This window comes from Lissotriton vulgaris, chromosome 11 (genome assembly GCF_964263255.1).
Source record: "Lissotriton vulgaris chromosome 11, aLisVul1.2, whole genome shotgun sequence".
In the NCBI taxonomy this organism is placed as follows: Eukaryota; Metazoa; Chordata; class Amphibia; order Caudata; family Salamandridae; genus Lissotriton; species Lissotriton vulgaris.
Genome location: NC_141699.1, coordinates 153,065,491 through 153,078,441, shown reverse-complemented (window position 1 = coordinate 153,078,441; position 12,951 = coordinate 153,065,491). Strand labels below are relative to the sequence as shown.

The 12,951-nt window shown below is 44.4% G+C and overlaps 1 protein-coding gene across 1 annotated transcript in view; it reads right to left on the bottom strand.

The window, feature by feature from the left end:
- MORN3 (MORN repeat containing 3) overlaps window positions 1-12,951 on the bottom strand; it is a 204,685-nt gene that overhangs the window by 133,251 nt on the left and 58,483 nt on the right. Inside the window, exon 3 of the mRNA XM_086942992.1 lies at window positions 8,499-8,656. Within this exon, the coding sequence (XP_086799118.1) occupies window positions 8,499-8,656 (158 nt within the window). The remainder of the gene's footprint in view (window positions 1-8,498; window positions 8,657-12,951) is intronic.

Genomic DNA, 12,951 nt, shown 5'->3' with positions numbered 1-12,951 from the left:
TTTCTAAGACTGGTTAAATTTTCTCACGTCCATCCTACTGAGTGGGAAAAATATACTTCTTTTGTATATAAAGCATTTTATGGTTTCTTATGGGGAGTGGGAAACACTTCCAGGTTTTCTTGGAATCCTTTAAAGTGTGGCTGCAAAGGAGGAGGTTTTGGATTAACAGATTTCTCATTATATCAGCCACTCTTCTCCCTGCACCAACTCCCTATTGATATCTTCTAGAGAACATAAACTTGGATGGATAACAATAGATGACCAAACTCTGTTTCCCTTTTCTGTTTAATACTCAATTTGAATAATAAGAAATGGAATCCTCATATTTTACCTTGAGCTTCTAGAATATTACTGAACACATGGAAAGGCTTTGAAGACAGATTGAGTAATGACACGTTTTTGTTCAATGAATTGTCTTTATGGAAAAATCCTCGTATTATACGAATAAAGGTTTTCTGGAAGCTAGGGACTAATAGAGGCATCTATATTCTGAGCCAAATCTACCTTTACTTATTTTAAAATTGTAAATATCCAAAACAGGGCATCAAAGATATTAGTGTCTCTGTAAACAATTTTTTGATTGAGTATGGCAAGGTGGTGGGCTGAATCTAGTGAGTGTCTCTTCTCCTCCCTTTGTGCTTAGGTTAATGGTTAATTCTGCAACTGTATTCTCTAGGTAACCGAAATCTCGTCAGACTGATCTGCATTTGGGCCAAATATGTAATATCTGGTATGTAGATTTAGGTCTTCCTTTGTCCGATTCAGGCTGGACCTCAATTCTTTGTAAAAACATTTCTGAATGTCTAGACATCACTATTCGGCTTTCCCAGCGAATGTTGATCTTTAAAAAATACAGAGGTCCAGTGCCTGCATGCACAGCAGTTTTATCACAGAACATTATGACTGCTGGGGTTGCAATAATGATGTTGGCTCTTTTTGCCACGAGGCTGGCTGAGTTTGACTTCTGAAGGGAGGTTTTTACATACTTGAGTCTTATTTTAAATCTAGAACTAAAGGATTTCCTCTCTGTTGCATTATTGATTTTGGGATAAAGGACTCAGATTTTTACGTTCTCACAATCGTGCATTTGGGATTCATGCATTAGTTGTTGCTTAGAAAACAAAGTTACCTTTAAGACACAATTCTAAGGGCAAAACTTGTCTAGCTACCATGGAAAAATCTTTCAATGGACAGAATGTCATTTTATATACATGTGAAACTCTATGGACTAAATTAAATTACTATCAATAGGAATATTGCTTAGTTCTACATAGAAAGTGTGTTTGTTTTTATGTGGCTTATGTGTGTGTAGGCGTGTGAATGTCACATGCTTTTTTCTGTATATGGATGGAAGTGGAGGGCTACAAGAGGTCAAGGGAAAAGTTACTAGTTACATAAAGCTATTTTATTCAAAACAAAAGTTATTGCGAAGCGGATTTTCGTAGATCCTCAAACAGTTCCCTGAGTTGGAGAATGCCAAGTTGTTCTCTTGACACTGGACGCCCACACAGAAGAGGAACAGCTTGTTACAAATCAGACTCGTGCACATGCACGTGCCTCGGAAGCATTCTCCGATGGGGCATTTGTCTCCTTTCTCGCAGATCATTCATGAAAAAAACAGCAACAGATGCCACCCACCAGATGGCAGAGAGACAGAAGGAGTATGCAAGGCATTCCAAAACTGTTTAGGGGCCTACACAGACCAAGCCATGCAGTCCATGGGCAAACTTTAAATGAGGGTCTTCTCTTCCCCTTTGTCATTATGAGGTTATATGGTTATAGGATGACCAGGTGGCTTAATGTCTCCAGGTGCAGAGCGTGGCTTTTATAAATCGTGGTTGCCAAGGTGTTGGTTCTGTGCTATGAAACCAAGAAAAAAAGCACAGAGGTCCCTTGTTTGCGGAGTTAAAGTTAAGAAGTGGAAACAATGTGCTCCTTTGACCTGGGATTATGTGGTAACCCTATGTATGATAAAACTTTTAATGAAGAGTTTAGGGGCTAGTTAGCAGTCAGACAATTAGAAATATTTTATGCGCCAGATTGGAGTAGACTAACTGCTTTGCCAACATAGGTGCAACCACAGAAAGATGCCCTTTGACCCCTCCCACTTTTCCATACCTCCCCTCCATTGACCCTCTGGTTCACAAGAAGTCACAGAGAATCTTCAAATCCTCGGCTGGAACCAGATGCACAAGTTACATTTCCCTCGCCAACAAGGCCAATACAGGAAATGCTCCTCCAGAGGGTGGACAGAGGAGCCCTAGACCAGCCATGGTTGAGGTTTCATGTAATCTTTCTTCGGTACAAGGCAGCGTGCGGTTGTGTAGTGCTACAGACAGCACAACCTTGCAGTGCGGGATCCTCAAAGCATGGACACTGGACACCACTTCCTGTCGAAGGGATGACCAGAAAGTGGATAAAGCATTAAGGACTTTGGGAGGTAGGACAATGTAGGAACAGCCTAGTAGGAACAAGCTCACAAGGAAGTGGAGGGCACGTAATAGCAATGGACATCCATCCAACACAGATATTCCTAGGAGGAACATGAGCCATGCTGTTATTCCCCTGCTTACCATTCCCCTACTCAGGATTCTACGGGAGGGATAGTGAACGGAGGGCAAAAAGCAGGTCAGCTTCTAATTATGCTTTAGTTAGGTGCCAACTTTTTAGAAAGGCACTTTATTTTGACATGTAAGTAGCACTTTGTGTGAGAATTCTGGGGGAAATTAATTGTAATTAAAGGACAACATCCATCTGAGAATGCTTTAGTTTATTACAGACAAGTAAAAAAAACGTGTATCGTTCGATTACTCACTTATATTTCGACTTTTGTGTCTGTTTCCCTGTTTTGGCAAAGCCCACCTCCAGAAACACAAATTTGCTAGAGGCAGGTACAGGGAGCTCTCAAAGATGGATGGGAAGCCAGCCCCAGGCAAAACACCGTGCACCGGTGGGGAGGACGAAGGAGGGGTCCAATGCACACAAGCGACAGATACAGGAGAGCAGGAGCTCTGCTCATGGAGCGCGGTCGAAAGACAAGCAACCACAGAGAAAACCAGCAAGCGCTACAGGATGGAAGACAAGATGGAGGTGGGCACCAGGAACAGATAGACTGCCAAGCGGCCGTGCATAGCCTTACTAATTGTGTGCAATCTTTACGCCTTGAACACAAGCACACTCGTTGGGTGTGAGGTGATTCCCGTTCTGTGAGTCTCGCTCATTGTACGTTTCACTTCTTGGAGCACAGCCTCACTCACTTGGTGTGAGTCCCACACCTTAGAGCACAGTCTGTCTCACTGAGTGCAAGTCACACCTTGCTGCACCATCTCGCAAACTGGAAGCCAGTCTCACGAAATGCCTTGAAGGACTGACCCATTCATTTGGTTACAGTTTCACGTCTCGGAGCTCACTCAGTGCACGTCCCACTTCCTGGAGAACAGCCTCAACAATCTGAAGTCATTCCCATGCCATAGTGTATTGTGTCACTCATCTGGCATGCTTCCCGTACAGTAAAGCACAGTCTCCCTCCTTGTGCATGAGTCTCAGTTCCTGGAGCACAGTCTCACTCTCTGGATTTCAAATTCACTCCATAGAGCACAATGTCACTCACTGAATGTTTTTTTTTTACATTTTAAGTGCCACTGTGAATACCTAAATGGCTAAGTGCCTTCTGTGAATACCAAACTGGTAGTAAGTTTGGGATTTTGTCTTAAGTTAGTTCTGTGAATCAGGCCCATCATTCCCTTCAGCATTCCCAGATGAGGTTATGCATTGTGAAGAATTCTATTTTGCTCCCTGGGTGTGAGTCTCATGTCTTGGTCTCACTCATGAGTGCCACGCTTTTTTGCACAGTCCAACTCCTTTGATCCTGAACTACTGCCAGATGAGACGATTTCACCCGAGTACTGAGATCAAAACTCTACATCCCACCAGCAGGAAACGCACACCTGACAAACTCTGTAGTGTTACATACGTATAATGTACATTATCCCATTCCAGTGGCCTTGTTACACTTTTGGATGTCTGAGTGACTTGCCACGTGTTCTGAAAAAAAAACCCAATATATAATAATAATATCCTGTTTTTTTGTACCGCGCTCCATACTGTGCTTCTGCCATGTCTATGCACTCTCGTTACCTAGCTTAATGCCAGTAACCTCAGACTGTGTATGACTCTGCTTGCTATGAAGTGCTCCAGGTACTGTCTCTGCTCCATTTCTCGGTTACAAGGCTGTGCCCCCTTGCATTGAACTCTGCACATGTGATACAGGTTTTTCCTGGCTTACCAATAGTTTATGCATGTGGTAGGTGGACAATGAACATCCCACTAGAGAAGTGTGTAATGAATTTCTTGGTGATGAGTCTTGTTTGGCTATAAATATGGCCCTTCATGTTCCATGTTGGGTTTATGTTAAGAAGCCTGTTCTGTCCAATGCGTTCAGATGGATGTTAGTATGTGCCATGTCGTGTAAAAGCTAACTCCCAAGTAACTGGAAACGCAAGGGCCATTAACTTTCTAGAATTTCGCAATTCTGTCTTGGACATCGAGGGCACATACAGCTCCATTAAACAGCAGACAATATCCAATAGAACACATTTAAAGGGCCATTGAGTGCAAAGAAAAACACAGTTTGCTTTACCCAGTCCTGCATTCTAAGCAATCACCAACAATACAGGGAAAGCTCCTTATAATGGCAGAGGAGCCTCGCCCCACAGCCCAGCGCGGGCAGATGATAAATAAAATGATAATAACACTCATTTTATTTATGCTGTCTGATCCGATGAGAATTGGGTAGGACGGGCATGGGACGGAGGAGGAGTAGCGTGCATTTATAAATATGCATGTCGGTTTGCCTAACCATCTTAGGCCGGCTAAACAGACATGCGCACTTATGTTTCTCCAACCAAGCTGGAGGTCCTCATCCTGGGCTCCACACCCACCGCCTGGGATGACTCCTGGTGGCCCCCCGCCCTGGGTACCGCACCCAAACCAACAAACCACGCACGCAACCTGGGCTTCATCCTGGACTCCTCCCTCTCCATGACCAGGCAAGTCAACGCCGTCTCCTCAGCGTGCTTCAACATCCTGCGCATGCTACGGAAGATCTTCTGGTGGATCCCCACGGAGACCAGGAAGACCGTCACCCAGGCCCTCGTCACCAGCCGACTGGACTACGGCAACGCCCTCTACACCGGAACCACCGCCAAGCTCCAGAAGAGACTCCAGCGGATCCAGAACGCCTCAGCCAGACTCATCCTCGACATCCCACGAAACAGCCACATCTCCGGACACCTGAGAGACCTACATTGGCTCCCCGTCAACAAAAGAATCACCTTCCGTCTCCTCACCCACGCACACAAAGCCCTACACGATCAAGGCCCGAGCTACCTCAACAAACGAATCAACTTCTACGCTCCCAAACGTCACCTCCGCTCAGCCAGCCGCACTCTCGCCACCGTCCCACGCATCCGTAGAGCGACAACAGGAGGAAGGTCCTTCTCCTACCTGGCCGCCAAGACCTGGAACTCCCTCCCGGCCGACCTGCGCCTGACCCAAGACCACCCAAGACCACCTCTCCTTCAGGAAGAAGCTCAAGACCTGGCTGTTCGAGCAGCAAGCGCCTTGAGACCCAACGGGTAAGTAGTGCGCTCTATAAATGTCATTGATTGATTGATTGATTGATTGCACAGCTAGGTTGGAGAAATGCCACAGGCTCCAATGCACTATCTGAGCAGAAAACTAGGCCACTCAGACCAATTGTGGTGCTGCTCCCATAGCATAAGAGCAGTGTCTGGATTGGGTCGGGAGCCTGTGCCTTAGGGCCGGATGAGAGAACCCGCAAGGCGGCTGGCAGAGTCAGCGGGAGGTAAGGGCCTAGTGAGTGTTTTTTATTGTTATATTGTTTCTTCCCCCCCATGGCCGCCCTACCACTTTAGATAGGCGGAGGCCGCCACTGCAACAACGGGCATTCCAGAACGCTTCTTTTGTTTTTTTATCTTTGGAATGCCAAGGACACACATAACACAGTTTAGCTGTTTCACATCGATACGTTTTATGGAGCTCACAACTTTAAAAACCATCATAGTAAACAATCACAACTTCTAACACAACACACCAGTCAGAACAAAAGCTGCACACCCATCACAGCTCAGAAGCATCATACAGATGGACCTCCCAGAGCTTGCAATATCACATCACTCCTCATGAAACAGTATACTCCTCTAAGACAGTGCACAACACAGAAAACTACCACCTCCTTACAGATAGATTCATTTAAATGGACACCCTAAGAAGACACTATAGTCCCAGTTACATCATCCATATACCAGAAGCTGGGAGATGCATGAAACGCACATACCAATCCTTCAAAAATTCATGTACTTAAATTGGTAAAGAGTTCCCCTTTACACACAAAAGTCCACACTACAATCAAACACACACACAACATATGAATCACACCTTAACTAATAACGATCCTACTCCTACTGAAACAGAACACAGACTGTAGGAATCCTCAAGACATGGATGGGAAGGTACACAACCCCAACAATGCTTTGAGGCCATAGTACTAGCAATACAACACGCTACTAACCTGTAAGAACATAACACAACATTAACACCTACATAGGCCTCTGAAGAATCCAGGAGGGTGATACTGCAGCATCTTTCAATCATGCATCTCTCAAAGGCCAGAGGCAGGCGGTATCAAAGAAGACATGAATATTACAGCGGCTGAAGCATGGGAGGCAGAGGGTTCTCTGTTCTCACTCCTCCACTCTGGAGTCCTCCCCGAGTCAATTAGTTGAACAGGATATTATGTGACATGTCAACATTTCCTAAAAATCCACCTTTCAGGTTCCCTTTCTTCATTACCTAGCCACCTATCTGCCAGGTATTAAGGGCTTGTGGGGTTTGTGTTCCACCAATAATTCATGCGAAGAACCCAAGGGTTAGGCCACGACCTCTCACACTTTTTAGTGGCTGAACATAATGGAGGCTCATGAATTGCCCGGGCCTGCTTTCAGACAGACAAGGTGTGAAACAGAGTGAGCAGGACATCGGAAGAGTGCAGGCAAGGGCCAGAGACACACATGGGGCTGCAACTGCAAACCATCCCGCGCGTATTAGCTCTGAGCCCGCAAGAATTATAACATTCAATGCGACATTTGTCTTACTTGTTGAAAAACTGCCATTTTTATATGCACCAAGAAATCTTGCATCCCAATTTTTTTTTAAATGTTTTCATTTGAAGACATTTAAGAGAGTTTGTTTTCTGCTTAGTGTTTCTAAACCAATTATGACATTTCTAACTAAATAACGCTTAAATATTCTTTTTAGCACTTTAATTTGTGACAATATGTGGTTTATTGTTGTTTTACATAGTGCTCACACCAGTCAGGAAGCCATTGAATGGCTTTAACCCCTTCGATGCTGATGACGGCCCCCAGCCGTCATGCACTACGGTGGGCGTGTGCTGATGACGGCTGGGGGCCGTCATGAACCCGCCCACTCGCGATTCTGCCGCACAGGCGCAGAATCGCGGCCGCGCCTAAGGGGTTAATAAAACATAACTTGGTCACAATTCTTTGAGATCTCAGCATGTTGTTTGTATGCAGTATAGAAATATACACTATAAATCATATATTTCACAGGCATGTAATATACAATGCAAACTTCCTACCTCAGCTATGTCTGCAAAGGAGGTTGTAGAAAGATTGTGGACATCCCCTTCCTCTTATGAAGGGACCTAGTAGCACATTGTTTATTCTAAAGAGACCACACTTATATTTTTTAGGACTTGTTCCCTATTTTGAGTGTTCAAGGGTGAGCAGTTTTGGAGTCCAGCGATGATTTATTGCCGCTATCCAAAATGAAGAAATTATTTCCTCATTCATGGTCCTGGAGTCTGTGGGGGGGGTGTGGGGATGGGGGGTTGTATTTTCAGGTCTATTCAGAAATTTGGATATCAGTCAGGACATCCCTCCAGGACACTGTGGCCTTTCACCTTCATTGAGCTGCTCATATGTCTGGTTGTATGACGGAATCACACATGCGTTTAACACGCATGACTTTTCAATGCCGAACGAAGTTGTCGTTACGGCACGGTCCCATTTGCACACAAGTCATTACACTGACTTGCCTTGGGGGAGCGCTGGACTTTGGATTAGTATTGTTTACTAATCCAACTCCAGTCTACGCAACAGTAGGGAAGGTGTTGGACTTTAAATCCAACACCACTTCACCAATGCGCTCCTTAAAGCAAGTAGTTGTAACGACTTGTGTGCTAAATGAATGTGTGGTAACGACACATTCGCTCTACTGCCGGCGCTGTAAAGGCAAAGCGTGATTCTGGCTTCATATTAAAGGATGTTCCCCAAATGCTGAACATGGTGCCATGTTGCCCCATTTTTCTAGTGCCCTGCTAAGTGCGCTACAATAATTCTTTTGAAAGCACACTGAGTGACATCTTGGAATAGCTAACGTGAAATAGCACTTACGTGTTTTTTGTCATTTTTCCAAAAGCCAGAATACACTTTCATGTACTCTCCGGTGACCGGGTCGGGGAGGCTGTATGTGCCAAACCCACTGCGCTTTCCTCTCTTCCAGTCTCCATCGTAGATGGCTTTGTTGCTCTTCCAGGTCTGCGTACCTTTACCTGTTAAGGCAAGCAAGGAAACTGTTACTCACTCTGGTAATTGCATTGAGATAAACAGAAATATGAGTCATGTCTTCAGCAGTGGATGATATCAGACTACCAGGCCCTAAGGAACAACATGTTCAGGAGGAGAGCAAAAGACCTGAGAGTAGCTTATTGTACAGACTTGTCGCCGTATTCTCATTTTTGGGTGGTAATAGAGGCATCCTTCTCAGTAGATTCATGATCATATCATACCACTTACATACATAAGGGCAACAACACCCTCTTAAAAGATTTCTGCTGTTAGTTAACTAGTGCTTTCTTAAAGAGGCCACACAAGAAGAGGAAACACAGTTCTTTTCAACCAGTCCTGCACCACTGACAAACACCAACAATTACCATCCCAGACGTTCCTTCATTTGATGCTGTCTGCTTTAGTTTTGAGACTCTTTGTGACATAATTCACCGGCTGACTGCTTTAAATAAGCCCTGATGTATCATTTTTAGGTCGAGCATTAAAGACCTCTATAGTATATACTTATATACTTTAGTATATACTTATATGTGTATGTCCCTTTGTGGGCCCTGGAGATCAGCCCTAGGACATGTCTGCTTCCGCGTAGGGACTTTTTTTCTGTGCAACTGCCTCTATTGAACTGTCTTGATGGAAAACGACCAGCAGAAGTCAGTAAAATACCAGAATTGCTTTCTGCTGAGGGACTTACTTTAAAAAAAAATTCTGGCAGCTATCTCTATTTAACTTTCTTGATCGAAAATGACCAGAGAGGTGTGTAAAGTACCAGAATCACTTCAGCATTCTCTAGATTCCAGTCCATAGAAATTGTCTTCCACGAGCACCGGTAGACACTAATATTTTTTTCAAATCTTGTATTTTCAGTGATATGACCACTGAAGGCCCTGATTTTATATTAAAAACTGAGCTTGGACTATACCATTTCCAGCTGAAAGGCATTATTTCTCTCCATGTGTTCCCATACCTGGTGTGTCACACAGTTTCGTGCTTACTTTCCCTCCAAGTTAAAGAACAGTAGATGTTTCATCACCCAGGCTAACGTGCTGCATAGCTAAATACACATAAGGTCCCAAAGGCGAGACCGATTGCATTGCAAAAGCTTGTTTCACTAGTAAGCGGCACTGTTTACAGGCTAAAGTTCTAAGCTTTGGAACTTAAAGATCTGGGTTATAATTCTGGTTCTTGTACTTTAAAAAAAAAGGATTCGGGGTCAATCACTTTATTGCTCGCTGCCTACAATTGTAAATATGTGTAACTTGAAAGTATAAAATTAAATATGCTGTGGGTGGAGCTGAGTTTGAGGTTCTTGCCAACACATAAATCTTCATTTCTGTAATCCAGGCACATCTAAACCCCACGTACAATAAAACTGTGTTCTGTAAAGTTGTCTCCAGCTCCTGTGGGCTAAGTCTAACCTGTACCAAACTCCAAAAATAAATGAGGTAGAAAAACAGCCAACTGCATACTTAAATACAAAAACAGATCACTGAATTGTGAAAACTCTTAAACACCATAAGGCCGATTCACAAAAGCATTTATGAGTACGCAAAGAAGCACAGCTGGAGGACTCGTTCACATGCATTTACACGTCCCTGTGAATAGGTCCTGAAACGTCCAACTCCCTATTAGTAAAAGAGCAAAGAGGGCGCGGTCCTTTGTATGTACAATCATTATATATGAATATTCCTGAATTGCTCCTATTTTAATTGCTCTATTAATCAATCAATCATCAAAACATTTGTAAAGCACGCTACTCACCCGTAAAGGTCTCAAGGTGTTAGAGGGGGTGGGGGATGACACAGCTACTGATCGAACAGCCAGGTTTTGAGACGTCTAGGGCCGATTCACCAAAGCATCTAAGCGCCGCCTTCGACACGGTGGACCACGCCATCTTGGTCCACTGGCTAAGTCGAGTGGGAATCACCGACTCAGCCCTTGCCTGGATTAAATCCTTTCTTGAGGGTAGATCCTTTCAGGTGTCAGATGGTTTCTCCACGTCTAAAGCCTTGACCATGCAGTGTGGGGTCCCCCAGGGCTCCTCCCTGAGCCCCACACTTTTTAACGTTTATATGTCCCCCCTCGAAGATGTTATCACTCCTTTTGGCGTCAAGACAGTGATGTACGCTGACGACACTCAGCTGGTGGTGTCCATCAATCAATCAAACACTAGCCTAGAAAATCTCGCCAGATGTCTCGAAGGTATCTCACAATGGATGTCTGACTCACGACTTAAGCTCAACGGCGACAAATCGGAGATCCTTTTCCTTGGCAACCAGAACAAACTACCCACAAATCTTTCCTGGCCACCCTGCATGGGCACCTACCCAACCCCAAAAACCGAGGTCAAAAGCCTAGGCATCTGGCTCGACCAGGACCTTAATTTTAAAACCCAGGCCAGAAAAACCTCAGGGACCTGCTTCGGCCTTATTCGCATGGCCCGAAAGATCCTCCACCTGATTCCCTTCCAGTCCAGGAAGTTACTGATGCAGGGACTGGTTAACTCCAGGTTAGACTACGGTAACGTCTTGTACCTGGGAGCCCCTGCATCAGTCATTCAGATACTTCAGGTCGCCCAAAACGCGGCAGCTAGAGTCCTTACAGGAACCAAAGCAAGAAGCTCGGCGAAACCAGCCCTCAAAAGCCTACACTGGCTCCCAGTGAAAGAGCGCATCACTTTCAAGACGCTCTGCATATCGCACAAAATCTTGCACGACAAGGGCCCCCCAATACTCAGATCCCTGATGAAACCACACCAGTCTACCAAACATCTAAGATCTGATACACTTGCCCTGGCTTACATCCCAAGAATAAAAAAGGCAAGATCCGGCGGCCGCTTGTTCGGTACAATGCGCCAAAGCTCTGGAACACCCTCCCATTAGCCATGAGGAGAGATCATAACCTCCTCTCCTTCCGAAAACAATTAAAAACATGGCTCTTCCCCTAACCTCCCTGTTTTCTGGCCTTCCCCATGGAAAAACTAGGTCCTCTCAGCGCTGGGATGCCCCAGGGTAGCTATGCGCTCTACAAATTCACTTCCAAATTCCAAAATTCCAAAAATTCCATGTAAGAGTGTGTTAAAGAGTCCCACATTAACAATTCCAGAATGCCTCTGTCAATATGGCCCCATATGTTTGATATTGCAATTACTGGTGAATCAAAATGGTTGCCTATATTAACTCTAAATCTCTTGAGTTTCAGAGAGAACACCTCGGAAACATAAAGAGGCAACCATTGGCCTCTGTCTCCAAGCTAAGCTCCCGAGCACTAACTCAGAGCTATTCAGAGTCAAAAGCCTCCCCCTAGGACACTTCACATACAAACCCCGAGAGCTCAGCTCTGCTCTGAGCCAGCACAACTGTTCATCATACGGTCCCTGGTGTCTGAAGGATTACTACAGTAAAGGATAACGTTAAAATGTTGGCACCACCAATAGCAATTTTGTTGTAGCGTGGTTGAACTTTACTGGCAAATTATTGCATACCTATGACTAGAGAGGTTTGTGGGGGGTTGAAATATTCTTCACATGTTCTGCCCCCCATCCCCCAAACAAATACATCAATTGCTGTACCACATTTCGCAATCCGTACTGGGGTAAGAATGGCACATTGAGCCATTTTTAAGAGGATGAAATCCTGGGGGGCATTATGAAAGAGATATCTTCAAATAGATAAGAAAGTAAGGAGTCAGAAGTGAAGATTTAAATGTTATCTCTGACATATTGGACGGGTGGGAGTGAAATGGCCCAGCGTTGTGATTTTACTTCTGTCTGTTAAAACAGTATCCCCACTAGAAATACAGAGATATACGCCTGGTCATATTTTCCCGCACCTGATATATCTTTTTTCTTTCATCCAATAGACACTGGCAGTTGGGGTGCGGGCGATGCTGCGCACCCTCAAAAAGTTAACATTCGGGAGGTCTTAAAGTGACTGAGCAATAAAGATTACATTTATTTTGTTTTGATCTTGCCACATTTGCTGTTCGTTCAAAGTCTGAGGTCAAATGTCAATCTAGTCTTCTGACAAATTGTTGCTTATTCTTTTAACATGGAGACTGGTGTTTATTTTCTTTGTCCGACTGCAAAGTGTGCGGATTTTGTACAGTGAACTATGTGACCATCATGCTGGTGTGAAAGAAAATACCGTAGGATGTCGTTTTCTTCTAACACGCTGCAAAATTTAAATACCTATAAATGAGCTGCACAAATATTTTAAAATAAAGTTAGAAAAGCACAAATAAAGTGTTGCTTCTAAATCTGATGTGTGATGGAAACAAAGAT